Here is a 15,732-nt window from a genome sequence, read left to right as displayed (position 1 = left end):
CAAATACACAGCTCTATTTCTGTACGTCCAAAATCTGTAAGGTAGGGTAAATGGCTCCTGATGACACAAAAGGGTCACAAACTAGAGAAAAATCCCATGGTTATCTTAAAAAAAACCCTTTGTATTAACAGTGCTCCTCTTATGTGACAAGTGTGTTACATTTACACTTCTTTGTCGTAAAAGAGATACTTTGTCCCATGAGTACATATACATGATTGTCATTTGGCTCTAGGCTAAGTTATATCATAACATAACTTTAGGAATCGGGCTATATGATACGTGCAGGGCCTTAGTTTTAAATAACGTGGTGTTACTAGGCTATGCGTAACAGTTGAACATGTTAAAGTAAACCCATTATTGGGATATCTTATGTCTTTCAGTCAGCATGGTCAGTGCAATTTAGTCTCTTATAGGGTCATTTAAAAATAAAATTAACAAAGAACATCACGAGGCGCTAACCTAATTTTAATTCATTTTGTGACTACGTTAGGCTGGAGTTAAACTTTCAGCCAATCACATTGCACAAAGTGCAAGCATTAGCAGATCAGTGCCAAGCATGAAGCAATGCGTTTACCATAATTAAACCCTTTGAAAATGCCTTTCAAATTTAAGGGCACCATAAGAACCCAACATGAAGGTAAAGTGTTTTACCTGTCTACTTTCTGATGCAATTTTATTCTGTTTAAAGTGCTCCGTCAACGTATCTGGCACTGACAGACTGACTGAGCTGACCGTGCATAATTCATATTTCCAGCACGTGACAACGCGCAATACTTTTTAATCGTCGGGTTCTACGAAGCTGAGTTGCATGGTGCATGAACATTTCATTGTGGCGAAAGGGAATGCGACGAATACAGCAGTTTTAGTGTGACCCCGTTCCAATTTGCTTACGTTTAAAACATCAAGTGTTCTGGGTGTGAGACTAGTTCAGGAGTCACTGGTTCCCGTCTATTTTATTTCTGAATAGTGCTAGCGTTATTTCCTTCAAGTAGTACCAGCGATTAGCTCCACTAACATAAAACAGTACGGTACAGTATCGGTGCACCGATACAACACCGCGGTTCGCGAGGAAGAAGACCAAGATGGTATAGATTTTGCTCTAATTTAGACAGGAAATAGTTTACCAAACTGCTATTGTTGTTATCAGTCCAATTGTGATAATAGTACATTTGTACCATTCAATCGATGCTTTTACTCAACCGAGCATACAGTGGCAGGTGACGTGCGTGCACAGTCGGACAGTCCATTTCAACGTTTTGGGGGGCGTGGAATGTGTCTGTCATGCTTGATAACCACTTCCTGCCGGGTGAAATTTGCATATGGGGGACGAGGTCCCAGACGATTTTCAAGATTTTCCATTTTCAAAATTCTTCAAAAAGTCGTAACTTCATTTACTGGACGTCCCCACACGAATGACAGTCTGCATGGTCTGGCATGTCTGGTGGCTACTCTAATCTGACAGGCAACCTCCATTGACGCCTGTGTATTGCAGCCAGGCCTGCTGCCCAGAAAAGAGAGCCCAGATTGTGCAGTGTTTTGCAATTTCCTTTGTTCCTGAAATTGGCCCAGTGCGTTGCTGAATAGCAGTGGTGTCTTTTCAAATGCGGCCAGATTAATGTGCGGCAGTACTGTATCACTCATTGCTGGAGCGCTGGAGCACTTTTGTCTCTGCTGGTAAACCATGGGCGCTGAATGCCGCAAACAGTGGTGTACTGTTTCTAAACAATAAAACAATGACGAATTACCTCCGCTATTGCCAGCTGAAAAATGATGGCAATTCCCTACAGCTTAGTCTTCTGTTCTGAGTATGGTCTTTTGTTACAAGGCCCAGCTCATTTGTCCGATTTCGGGCACCCCTCTGTGCGTACAAACCTGTGGTGCCCAGTACCAGGAACCTCGGCAGGAAGTGGTTAATTAACATGGTTAATCAGTCGGCATGGTCAGTGCAATCCTCCTAAATTGTTTGTGTTGAGCTGAAGTAACATGAGCCCTGTGCTCTAACATCTGAACTTGTCTAGTCATGCTGGTCCTTGTAACCTGGACTTTACCATATCTGTCTTCTTAACGTTAAAGCCCTTTAAAAATTACCACTTCAGGGCATGATCTGGCAAGTTTTACCCCACACAGATTGTACCCGAAATTAAAATTTGGATTTCATTCCCAAAATAGTCCTGAAACTGTCTAATGTGCTTACTTCCATTCAGTAAGAAAAGAGAAATTTTCCCTCGGAAACCCTCTTGTCAGCCGAGGTTGAAGTTGCCATCTTTGTCATGTAGGGATTCACACTGTATGTTAATATATCGAGAGGCAATGCCACAGTGCGCCAGCTAAGCATACCATTCAGCTTTAGGCGAGTGCACGCCAATACCGTGACTGTTTCTCAAGCAGTGTATCTTCGGTAGCTGTGGCTACATCGAGTTGAACACTGAGTGTTGCGATGCTCATGAAACAGTCATCGGCATGCTCGTCCAGACACCGCATGCTTGTTATGAATGGTCCACCTGGCCAGTGTGTTGTGATGTCTTGATATTCTCCCTGTCATTTGCATGCGGTTTGAATCGTTCAGCAGTTTGAATAGCACGAGAAGAAGAATATGGCAACTTTGATTTTTGAGCTCGGTATTGGGAACGTTTCCATTTGAAGGAAATGTCCTACTGAAGAGCAGACATAGCTGATTGAGATCTTTTCAAAATTTCTCCAGCCTCAAACAGGACAGTCTCCCCAGGATGACCAGGAGAAACTTCTGGATGAGGCCCAGCATGTTGTCAAGATGCAGTCCTTCCAGATGAAGAGGTGCCTGGTGAGTACAGCCATGGGGATTACCAGAAACAAAGTGCAGTTCAGCAATGTCAAAATGTTGGAAGAAAGAGCATTATTTGACAACCTTTTTATACATATTTGAATGCATCTGTGTCCAAACCTGAGTGGTCGTGTATTTTAGGACCCCATTTTTCCCACACTCTAAAGTATAATGTACACATAGGTGACAGTGGCATCATTTTGAACACTTGGTTAATTTTGTGGAAAGTGTTGATTTTGTGTTCAAATTATTCAATAAAGTTTTTGATGGCTACATATGCACACTGCACAAATAGGGTACAGAAATCTCATTTTCTGTTTAAAAACCAAAATCAAGCTCCCGCCCAAAAAAAAAACCTGCTGAAAATTAACAGAACGTGGTTTTAAAGGAAACAAGATATTATGAGGTCATGGAAGTCATTCCAGCCAAATCTTTCTTCTGTTCAACTTTTTTTCAAGAGCTATGTGTAGGTTGTCCTGAACTTCGTGTACCTTGTCTCCCACTTCAGCAACAGGTGCAGTTTGTAGAAGGAATAACTAGTTAGTTGGTCCAGTCAGTGGTTTGGAGGATATTGGACATTAGGAGTAAAGGAAGGAAGTTGATAAAATACTGGACCCTAACCTCCCTTGGCCCTTTTTGATAGGGACCCTCCTCAATTCTCCAAAATCCTCCAATTTAGGAGGTGAAAAAATTGGATTCTCCCTCCGAAATCCCTTAAAACTGCTTAAAAATGTTACTTGGAGGTGCGCCTACCATCTCTATCTTTCAACTTCCACCATCAATTCCTGTCGTTATGTTGAGGCTATGCGAATGGCATTCTTGAGCAGTGTGGTTGATCAAAAAGAAACATCGGGCTGAATTTATTTATGACTAAGCAAAAACAAACACAAGGTCTAACCCATGACCTTCATGCATGGTATCCTTCACAATTGGACTGAGGTGGGTTAGGGCTAGTGCTTTATAGCAATTCAATACTTTGCCATGTATTGTCAAACCATGAGAATCAATTAAATGTCGAATTTTACAGACAGGTACGTCAGTATTTGGATTGGAACATGAGCCCTGTTTGCACTCTTTCTTGCAGGACAAAGGCAAGTTGATGGATGGACTCAAGCATGCCTCCAACATGCTTGGAGAATTGCGCACCTCCATGCTGTCTCCCAAGAGCTATTATGAGCTCTGTATCCTTGTATTTAATTTCCCTTTATACACGTACATGCGGATTTTGTACCCAAAAACCCCTTTTGTAGGGCCAGTGATCAGGAAATAGTGCTGAGCAGGTTAATGTGTTGAGCAGAAGTCAGTGGGGACCAGTCTGTAGCATTGCACGACATGTGATATTTTTGTTGGTAACCTGTCCGTGCTGAGCAAGAAATCTCTGTGCTGTACGTATGTATGACTGGATCCCACAAAATGAGTCTTAAGGTTTTTTTTTTTATTTTTTAGTTTGCATTTTGGTGCCAACAGAGCTCTGGTTGTGATGTGCTACTCAGTGTGATGCCCTGATGAAAATGGACATTGCTTGGGGGGAAAGGGTTGAATTTGTTGATAGTTCCCGTTTTGTAAGATTCTCCTAAAAGAAAGCTGGCTCGTAACTCCCCAATACCATTTGCATCAGATACATGTAACTGTCTAATTTTTCAAAGTCAAAATAAAGGCATTCAGGCATAGATGTTGTAGGTTGAAATATTCCACTGCTGGTGAAGTTCTTTGAAAGAAAAGAAATGAAAAAAAGAAACCGGCAAGACCTTAGTCTGAAGATTGTTAAACCTTAACAAGAATTCTTTGCAGACATGCAGGTCTGTGATGAGCTGAGATACCTTGAGCAATATCTGCTGGATGAATACCAAAAAGGACACCGCATATCAGACCTATATGAATTGGTGCAGTATGCTGGAAATATAGTACCCAGACTGTAAGTACATGTACATGTAATCAGTGAAAACTCGAATATAAGGGAGCAGCCTGTGCCAGCAAATTGAGACCTTTAGCCGAGTAGAGGTTAAAAAGACACTTTGTACACTTGTGACTCATGTGAATTTGTATCGCAATACACTACACAGAATGTACAGCTCACGTAACTGATGTTTAAAAGTAGCATTGATTAAAAAACAGTACACTGCCAAATGTTTGGCTTCAGAGAGATCTTCTGTTTAATATTGTTTACTCATGCTTATTCACTTTGAGACCTCTTAAAAACTCATTGTTACTCGCACACAGAATAAAATTGTGCATGCGCCCAGAATGGTTAAGCATAAAGGTTTTTTTGACCTACGGATGTCAACTTTTCCCTGCATGGCACTGCAAAAACCAACCTCCCTTGGGCAATACTGTGGCGATACATGTACCTTACCAGTGTTTTCATTGATAAAGAACTTTTGCAAACGTGCTTGCTTTCTCTTTTGATTAAAAAACCCAAATTTGTCATCCCTTTCCTTCTTCTCCTCTCCTTCGCAGCTATCTCCTGATCACTGTAGGCATCGTGTACATCAAGACCAGCCAGCATTCCCGCAAGGATATTATGAAGGACCTAGTGGAGATGTGTAGGGGGGTCCAGCACCCCCTCAGGGGGCTGTTCTTGAGGAATTACCTGCTCCAGTGCACACGCAACATCCTACCAGACTGCATGAAGGAAGAAGAGTAAGCATATTTAATGATGGTATCGGTCAATCAGCACAATCTTGAAATCGCATTGCGCACTTAGTTGATCCTGTATAAAATCTCTTCTTCCCATTCTCAGAGCAATCTTCCACAGCCGTGAATTAGAAAAAATGACTTGCTGATAGCGGAATTATCGACAAATCATGCAGTGAGATCAAAAGATCATGCAAAGATTGAGAGATTGCACAAATTGGCTGATTGCGCTCAGCATTATGATTATTATTAAGCCTTAAAATGAGCTTGCACAACTGTATTTAACTCTAGACTTCACTGCTGAATGTTGAGGGGTTATTCTCCCTGTAGATCTTGGCTTTCCCAAGACCAATCTTGTTGAAACTTGACATGCCTGGAAAGACAACCACGATGTTTGGTTTCAGTGAAACAAAGGGTTTTGTTGTTAAGGTCGTTTATTGGGCATGCAGTCATTAGCGTAAGCTCAGGCATGGAATTCATGTCAAGTTAACATTGTTGGTCTACATGTACCTACATGTATCTCAGGCACCATTTCAAATTCTTGTCAGGTAGGTGTTGGACAGAACGGTCCAACCGATACATTTATTATCGGTTGGCTATCAAGTGAAGTGGCATTACTCCCAAGGCTATGTGGTTTTATGGGAGCAACACACCCTCCATTATTCACTCAACATAAGTCACTATTATTGTTATTTATCGGTCGGATGGCCCTGTCCTATAGTCAACCGATAGCAATTTTGCAATGGTGCCTTAGAAAATATGGATTTACTGCTTGCAGGCGGACATTGTGTTGGATTTTTGTAGAAGTGATGTCAAAATGACCTTGAGGCATTAACAAAAAATTAACGTAGATGAAAAACTTTAAACTTTCTCAGTCTCGTTCCCTTATCCCTTTTTTTTCTAATCTGTCGACTCCCTCCATCAGCGACAATAACTCGGGCACGGTGGAGGACTCCACTGACTTCATCCTGCTGAACTTTGGTGAGATGAACAAGCTGTGGGTGCGTATCCAGCACCAGGGCCACTCGCGGGAGCGGGAGCGGCGGGAGAAGGAGCGCAAGGAGCTGCGCATCCTGGTGGGCACCAACCTGGTCCGCATCAGCCAGCTGGAGAACGTGGACCTCGCCAGGTACCAGAAGGTGAGGCTTTCCCTCTGTTGGGCATGCAGTCGCAGTGATTGAGATATGTGGGTTTGGGGTTCGAATCCAGCATGTAGCAGTCTCGGGCAGGTTATTTTACTTCTTCTTGCCTCATTCTACCCAAGGGTTGTAATTGTAATGCACTTTGGTAAAAGCCAATGCTTTAAATAGCGCTTAAGTCAGTCACAAATGTGACCAGATTTTTGCTAATGCCATCATATTGCGACCATTTGCGATTTAAGATAGCTCACAAACTGCATACAAAATGTACTTGAACAATTTTAAGTATGCTTAAAAATCAGAAAAGCAATGATTATGTACTGAAAATTCGTTCCGGAAAAGTAGAAATGGCAGCGCAAGTCGCATCATGGATTTAAAGCTTACCGTCATGACCTTCAAGTTGTGCTTTGTAAATGTACATATACGATACTGTACAGATGTTGCGATCACACGCACATGTTGGTTGGTTCCCGATCTAAACACATGTTGTTGATGCACTGTATAGGGATACCAGGGCCATTTAGGCGGCAACGCGGCATTATTCTGGGTCTTGCCCGTGTTCTTCCTGATCGGTTGGGCGTTGTCAAGGAGGGCGAGAACATGCGTCCTGCACCGGAGCGCGCGCACTGAAGCATGGCAGAGTTTAATGAGCTGAACTGGGGCTGGACTAATCACAGTAATTGTCATCCAGACAAAGGGAGCTGTGAATAAACATGAGCAGTGGGGACAACTCGTGAATACAAACCACCTGCACGCAGAAAGACGGGCGACTTGAAATCGCGATTTAAAAATTTTAGCGACAAACTATTCAATGTATCTCGATGGTTTACGATGATAAATCTGTAGACCTGTGACTGTTTTCAATATTTAGCTATAGTACCACCACCCTGGTTGCCATCTTCCGGGCGGTCACCCTTGTGTAGTTCCACTGTAATCATTGACTAGCGTACGTTGCAAACTTAAATTGGCTATTCAAAATTATTTTACTTTTGCAAAAAGGCAGGCAACTCAGTCTTTTTTATAAGATCCACCTCGAAAAGTATGCAAAGTATGAAACAGTGAAGATCTGGGACTTGTCCCATGATGACCACGGAACATATATGGGAGTGGACCTAATGATCGAATCGCACTCTTCCACAATATCGCGGCGCGACCGCAAATATTAATTGTACTACGTTGGAAGTTGTAGGCCTAAAACCCGTCACTGAGTTTAATAATTTGGGAATAACTTCAACATTAACCAGTTAACTTCGGATATTCTTAATTAATAAAGCTGCTGGGGCTTTATCGTAGACTAGGGCATACAGTAGATTCCCGTTATAGCACTCCCTGATATAACGCTCTTACCGATATAACGCTCAATTTTCATTTTCCGAACTACACACCCATTCACTGTGTACATTTTTCTGTGGTTACAGCTATAAAGTGCAGACACGCACTGGGCCATGGGCTGGCCATCTATGCAGCACGATCGTGAGCACGTGCTCACCACGGTGAGCAGTGGCTGCGTGGCTTTGCTGTGGCGGCATTGTAGTGATTATTTTTGCAGGTTTTATTTATTCTCGCGGTATTGTTTGGGATGTAATAATCAACATTGAGATACTACATGTAGTATTTTGTTACCTAAAGATTTCTTTCCCCCGATAAATAAAATCAGCCGCTTAATTGTTCGTGTATCTTCGTGTAGCAAATCTCGTCTTTTTGCCGATCATGCTTGGCATGACATGTCTGATCTGTTTTCACTTGGGTTTTTCTAATGACAGTACTTTCTTTGGTCACATGGTCATTAGGAAAAGTCAGCAATTGGACTGTCCATGAATGGGGATGCAGTAGTAGTCAGGATGTTGCGTTGGGTGTAGATGCAGTGCGTGTGCCACAATGCAGCATGCATGAGGACCTAGGGTGGTTTTTGAAGACAATTTTTTTTTTTTTTAATCTTTTTGGAAGAAATATGGACAGAAGAAAATCTTATGCCCCCCTCCCTATAATCCTTATACCGGGATATGCCACTGTTTGCCCTCCCTTGACCTGTTTATGGCATGGATGGACGATGTACACACGGAGTATTCATACTACATGTGTGTACGTACATGTACGTTCATGAATATTCAGCGAACGTGATTACAAAACTTTCATAAGAGTGCTTGCGCCCTAGAATTTTCCCCAGTAGGAGCCAATGGCTACCGAATAATGTTTTTCTGTTTAAAGTGTACGTAAAAGCACAATGAAAAGTGCTATTTTCAGCATTACTGATGGCTATTTTTGAAGTTCCACCAATGTCCGAAGTACAGAACATGTACTGAGATGTTTGAAAAATTGGGGAACTTAATCACATTTTTATTTCCAGTATTACAGCTTTAAAAACCGAATTTTGGTTTTTGTTGAGTATGTGCTTGTTTGTGTCAAAGTAAGGCACAGTGTTTGTTTATGGTTTCCATTCAACAAGTCGTGGATTGACTACCAGTAAAGTTGATGGTTCCATAATGCTTTTGTGAGAGTGACTTGTTAGACTTTTATGAGAACCACTTGATGTAGGTTCACTGTCATAATGAATGAGACTCCTTTTTCACTACTGATTTTTGTTTTTGGGTAGATTGTTTTACCAGATATATTGGAGCAGTGTGTCAGCTGTAGGGATAGCATAGCACAGGAATACCTCATGGAATGCATCATTCAGGTTAGTCCAATCATCCACACTTTGCCATTTTTTCCTAGTTCCTAGTTCCAGTTATCCATTTTACTAGTAGAGGGCATGTAACCCCAAACCTTTTTGGTACATTGGCTGGAAGCCCTGCTCAGCCAACAACATGAAACAGTTTTCAAATTGAGTAATTCGGTTGAAGCAGGATATGCCTTTTCCAGTTTCTATCGCTGCTGTGAACTGCCCAGATTGGTAGGTAGTGCCTGGCTAAAAACCAAACCTAGTCAAAGACGCATCCCACGACAGAATGTTTAAAGCCACAGTGACAAATATAATGTTGAGGATGTGATTTTTAATCCAGTTCTGGCTTCTATTCCAGGTATTCCCAGATGAGTTTCACCTTCAAACTCTGAGTCCATTCCTCAAAGCCTGCGCAGAACTGAATAACAGTGTCAACGTTAAGAACATCATTATTGCTCTCATTGACAGGTAGTGCAACGTTGTGCCTTTGCAGTGTTCATTGTCGTATCAGAGCAAAATCTTAAAGATTGTTTCATGTGTTCATGATGTTTATTTTGTGAAAGTTTTCCCAACTGCTGTGCACAAAGTTCTTCCCTTTTCCTCAGCCGGTGGTCATTCTATCTCTATGTGACGTTTCGTTCACAGGTTGGCCCTGTTTGCCTGCAGAGACGACACCACTGGCATCCCGTCAGACCTCAAGCTGTTCGACATCTTTTCAGAGAAGATCTCGGCTATTATAGAGGTAAATTAAGCAGGGAGTACTGGTCAATTCACCTCGTTTCACAGCACATGCCTCTGAAATCAAAGCAGTTTGTAGGCTTTTGATGTTCAAACTTTAATACCGAAAAGCACGATGGTCTTTGAATTGATAGCATGCAATTTCTTGAGCAAAACATAGTTGCTTGTCAAGCTAGAAGCATCCGGCTCAGAGAGGGCAAATATCAGGTATAACTGAAATCCCCATCAATCACAAGCTACTGCAAGTGTACCACAAATCCATCACAAGACATTCAGCCCTAAGCCAAGGCGCAAGCTATTCAAATGAACTGTTACAGAAGCATTCCTTTCTCACTTTTACCCTGTCACTTACGACTTGCCTTTTGGAAGGACTTGTCATTGGCCTCATGAAAGACTTATTGCTGGCCTTGTGAAAGGACTTGTTATTGGCCTAAGAACTTGTTACTGGCCTTGCGAAAGAACTTGTTACTGGCCTAAGGACTTGTCATTGGCCTTGTGAAGGACTTGTTGCTGGCCTTGTGAAAGGACTTGTTACTGGCCAAAGGCCTAGTCATTGGCCTTGTGAAGGACTTGTTACTGGCCTTGTGAAAGGACTTGTTCCTGGCCTAAGAACTTGTTACTGGCTTCGTGAAGGACTTGTTGCTGGCCTTGTGAAAGGACTTGTTACTGGCCAAAGGACTAGTCATTGGCCTTGTGAAGGACTTGTTGCTGGCCCCTTTACGGACTTTACATGAGCATACAAGTTGACAAAGTTGAGATTTGGGAATGTTCAGTTGTTTGTCTGCCCTTGATCCCTTTAGGCCAGGAAGGACATGCCAACAGAGGACGTGGTAGCCCTTCAAGTCTCTCTCATCAATCTTGCCCTCAAGTGCTACCCGGACAGAGTGGACTTCATTGACAAGGTGCTCAAGTCCACCGTGGAAATCTTCACAAAACTCGGCATAGAACCGTAAGTCCAAAACACCTCCTTTGACAAGATGATTATTTCGTCCAGGGACCTAATTTTTCTTGGTTTCCCTGGTTCAGGATGCTCTTTGGTCTGACCTGACAGAAAGGTGGAAATGCATGCCAGATGGTGTACACCATTGGTGTAATCCCGAAAATCGGACTACCGTATAATCCTGAAATATCTTACTTGAAAGAAAGTACACAACTGTCTCAATCAGTCTGGAAAATATTTCCACCCAGAATGCTGTAGTTTTCAAGAAAACAAAAATTTGTTCTCTTTTTTTTTACGATGGTTGGCCGACCATGGTAATAGAGTTAATTTCACTTCACATATCACATCCTTTAACAGGTGCCAATTTTCTTATATGTAGTGTTTCTAGACCTTGTGGGAGTCTCCATTAATGAATGGATAAACCTAAAAGCAGCTAAAAGCTACCCACATTCCTTCACCAAAAGCACTGTGAACTGAAATTATAGAAACCTGAGTGTTAGGCGTAAAGTAGAAAATAAATTGGATCAGTGTGAAGTTGAATTTCATTTAAAGGAAAGGCTTTTTAATGGGAAACCTTTGCGAATTCAAAATCACCCCTAGATAATAATGGTATGATCCAATATGGCAGCTGTTTCTGAGCATGATGATCTTCGTCAACAAAAAGTAGGATTTCCACACGTTCATTCTCCCTTGGTTTAAGACATTATTATTCTTTACTTATAAGTATTATTGACTTAACTATGAATGGAGTTTTAGACTTTCTTTGACGTGTGAACTGACATGACAGTGCCGTTATAAACATGATCGCGCACTCACGTGCATTATCATATAGGCCCACTCGTCTCGATGTCACAGACATGAGTTGACTGCTGTGTTCCTGGATGAAGTTTTTCCACGAATCCGCAATACTGCATGTACATTGTTGAGGAGGCGCATCACTCCAAAGTGTATTCACTTTTTACTCCTAGCCGTTGAAAACTGCTCTTTTTAAGGGAATGAGAACCTGTCATGCTTGTTTCCCACCCTGACCCCGATGTTCGCATGTAAGTTTACTACGAACGCCCTGTGATCCATAGATTTTACGCCAGACAAACTACAAGACCTTTGATTTAAGCGTTGAAAATACCACACTGTTTTTCTTGATTTTTCACAAAGCAGTTGACTCAAACATGAAACAAGTGAGTGGAATGTAAGTTCCAGTGAATATTACGCACCGTAATCAGCCAAGCTAAAGACCAATGGTGTACACCACCTTTAAAGCACCCCCTCAATCTGCCTTGAGCAGAAGCACCCCCCTAATCGCTTGAAAGAGCCAGATTAGTGGGGGTGTCCTATCAAGCTTCATCTGGTTGATAGTGACGTGACTGCAACACACAGATTTCATTTGTTGTTCATAAAACAGTGTAGTGCAGTTGTCACCGAAGGAGCCACCACTTCCAGGAAAATTGGTCTCGCTCTGGGCAGATAGGAAAAGAAGAGACAGGCTTGTGGAAAGTTTTGCCGTTGGGCTAAGGGTGGGATGGATGATTACACATTCCAACGGATACTAGTGGTGCCTGCCCTATGCCAACTGTATTACTGTCACTTTCAATGTGTCCCCAGTGGTCATAGTGTTTAGTCTCTGTGAAGGCCATGACTGGATTGAAACTAGAGAGGGATTTCTTTTTTTTTTTTACTAAAAGGGAGTGTCCAATTCATTGTCAAAAACACAGGTGAATTTTGTTCTGTTTTGATTGTAAAATGGAATAACAACTTTGATAGATCATGAAGTGTCATACTGTTCCATTCATCCTACAGTTTGCATGTTTATTCACACTTGTAACAGTGATCTTTGACGCTGAAAAACTTGCCAAAATTTATACTTACTGGGAAACACTGATGGCTACACCCTTTCTTTGTGTTTTGTGTCCTATGGCATTTGATTCATGCTGTGTTTTTGGTTGAATCCTGTAACCAGTGGAAGTCTGGCCAGCTCAAGCCCCGTTGCCAAGGAGCTGACCCGTATGCTAAAGATCCCTGTCGACAGTTACAGCAACGTACTGACCTTACTCAAGCTGGACAACTTTGCCCCCCTCTTTGAGTACCTGGACTACGCCGGCCGCAAGGCCATGAGCCTGCATGTGGTCAACAGCGCGCTGGACAATGGCAACCTGGTGCAGACGTCGGAGCAGGCTGACGCCATATTGAGCATGGTGGCCACGCTGGTCAAGGACCAATCGGATCAGCCAGAAGAGGTGAGCATCTTTCATATTGATCAATCAGGTGCATTAATTCTGTTAGGTTTTAAGGACTTTCTCTGTGTTGGTTCATTCTTGGCTTGAAAGTGAACACAAACTGCCCTGGGCCACCGCCAGGCATTGCAACAAATATCACTATGTGGCATGATCTCAGAATTATGGAAATGCAACAATGCAGCAAGAATTTGTGGCATAAATCATCAACGTATACCCACCAAGTGTCAGCATTTCTAAAGTCCAACTTTATAAAGGGCTGTGGCTGTGGTATCTTGGTAGTTGGTATTTTCAGCCGAAAATAATCCAGCACCTGGGACAAGTGCAGCGAGAAATAACAACATCAGCAATTGGGCAAACTATGTGTCAAACCCATGCAGTAACACTGCTTTTTCATCCGGTCATGTTTGTAAAAAATGTGCTTAACACCAGCTTTTGGTTTGATTTGTTTTAACAGCTAAATTAGGACCGTTTTTGTGCGTTTATAGCAGAGCCAACTCTGGTAGGGAATTTCACAACTAATGGTTCTCACATTTTGAAGAAATAGATCCATTAGGCAGGAAATAAAATGAAAGATTTTTTTTGCAAATGATGTTGGTAAAGCAACAAGAGCTTTGACTTTGGTTTCTCAGCTTTAATTGATCTTATTCACAAGGAAGCTATTTTTGATCATGTTCCCTGAATCTGTCTTTGTCAGTGTAATCTGTCAAATGGGGGTGCCAGACTATGTAGGGTTCCATCCTGAGTTAGATGTTTTTAAAATCTTGCTGAAAACATTTAATCACAGATTTAAAATCATTCATGAAATCAATCTGTAACGTAGTTTGATTTCATTTTCTGTCATTTTTATTCTTTAGTTCCCAAGGTGAAAAAGTTAACCTTGCTTTCAATTTAATATGGCCAACTTGTGAATAAGGTCAATTACTTTTCTCAAATGCACGACATGAAAATTTTGGCAATCACAGTGAAATTGTTTCTCTTTTATTGTAATGCTTTGATTGCACCCAATGTGAGAGAACTCTCAAAGAAGGTCAGTGCATATCGTAGGATGAAACAGTCATACATGTATTTAGTGAGGTGTTGGGACGCACATGCTGGCACTGTCATTATTGGGACTAAGCAGGTGTTGAACCCTCATCATTATAGGGCCAAATTATTCAAGGGCCAACTTTTTGTCCCCACAACATGTTGCCGAGTTTCCTGACAAAAGAAATTGTCCCCTCAATGCAGGCCCCCGGCCATGACAGGTAATACTGCAGGTGTTGTTGAGGCAGACACTTGTTTATATTTCAAGGGTCTATGCAAGCCCTTTTTCACTGACAAGCTGACAACTTGAAAATGCACCTTTTGTATTTCAATTGTCCCTGTTTCCTAGTTCTTTTTACTATTTTAAAAGAATTTTTTGTGTCTTTTTGGTATTGATGTTAATGGGATTTCCTCTACGTACGAGCTGAACTGTGATGTCATTCCAAGAAGAAAAACCTCAATGTTGCCTTAATGTTTGTACAAAAATCTGCTGGAATGTTTGATATTATGCTGTTCTAAATGTCTTTAACTGTGACAATTCATGGTTGTTTGAGTAGGCCTAAATGACAGTAAGCCAGTGAGCAGCCCTTTGTCAAAATTTTTTCCCAAGAGCAAAATTACTCATCTTGTTGCTTTTAATATTTTTTTCAAGAATGTTGCAAAATTACTTCCAGGAGAAATTCTTAATCACTGATTTTTGTTTTTTAGGTCACATAAAACTCTTGGAATACACCTGTACATGTATGGTACATGTACATGTGCGTTATGATAAAACTGATTTTTGTTTTTTAGGTCACATAAAACTCTTGGAGTGCACCTGTACATGTACGGTACATGTACATTATGATAAAACATACCTGTATACGCATACAACTATCGGTATCTATCTGTATTGTAAAGTTGGCAAGCACCCCGGGGAAACATCATACCAACTTGTAGAGAGTTATGAAAAGCAGTTACAGCAGTTTTAGAGGTGGGAGGAAAACCCCAGAGGAATGTTCTGGGTAAAACCCATGGACTCAAGTAGGGACCAAAAACCCAATCCGCATGTGGACTGAGCCAGGATTCGAACCTGGACCGCAGAGGTGGAAGGCAAGGAAAGAACCTCTATGCCAACCTGACTCCCCATGTACAACTGTACTCTTACCTGGTTTGCCGATAACAAGGCATGCTGCAAACAAGGACAGTGGAGTGACTTTTGCAAGTCTTGATTTTGGTCAAAGTGAAATTGTCCCGTAATGTTATAGAAGTGGCACCCCTAGGAACCCATACCACCAGCAGCCAGTATTAAACTTGTCAGTCACCCACCACTTCCCCCAGCTGTCTCAGATTGTCAAGCCAGAGCCCTCCAAGCCCTTAACAATATTTCCTTCTTCAGCCCCAGGGGGGTAATAATCGGTCAACCGCAAAAAGAATACACAATCAAGACTGAAGATTTACCTGCAGACCAGATGGTTCTGGATTGTCAAACACCAGCTAAAGGTCTAGCTACCACTGTGATGTGGCCTTGGCACTCTTACAGGAAGCAGCAAGGGACACCCTGTGAGAAGTGGGTGAAAGTT

The 15,732-nt window shown here is 41.9% G+C and overlaps 1 protein-coding gene across 1 annotated transcript in view; it reads left to right on the top strand.

Moving 5' to 3' along the window:
- The first annotated feature begins 980 nt into the window (after window positions 1-980).
- The window catches only part of vps35 (VPS35 retromer complex component), a 25,021-nt gene continuing 10,269 nt past the window's right edge, over window positions 981-15,732 (top strand). The window contains exons 1-11 of the mRNA XM_022252402.2: window positions 981-1,085; window positions 2,702-2,800; window positions 3,885-3,981; window positions 4,592-4,715; window positions 5,258-5,440; window positions 6,360-6,573; window positions 9,167-9,250; window positions 9,594-9,703; window positions 9,881-9,977; window positions 10,774-10,922; window positions 12,871-13,147. Coding sequence (XP_022108094.1) covers window positions 1,083-1,085; window positions 2,702-2,800; window positions 3,885-3,981; window positions 4,592-4,715; window positions 5,258-5,440; window positions 6,360-6,573; window positions 9,167-9,250; window positions 9,594-9,703; window positions 9,881-9,977; window positions 10,774-10,922; window positions 12,871-13,147 — 1,437 coding nt within the window. The 5' untranslated portion in view covers window positions 981-1,082. The remainder of the gene's footprint in view (window positions 1,086-2,701; window positions 2,801-3,884; window positions 3,982-4,591; window positions 4,716-5,257; window positions 5,441-6,359; window positions 6,574-9,166; window positions 9,251-9,593; window positions 9,704-9,880; window positions 9,978-10,773; window positions 10,923-12,870; window positions 13,148-15,732) is intronic.

This window comes from Acanthaster planci, linkage group LG06 (genome assembly GCF_054643075.1).
Source record: "Acanthaster planci isolate LZ-2023a linkage group LG06, COTS_SCS, whole genome shotgun sequence".
Classification (NCBI taxonomy): domain Eukaryota; kingdom Metazoa; phylum Echinodermata; class Asteroidea; order Valvatida; family Acanthasteridae; genus Acanthaster; species Acanthaster planci.
Note: the sequence above shows the minus strand (reverse complement) of the source record. Positions and strands in the feature narration are given on the sequence as shown.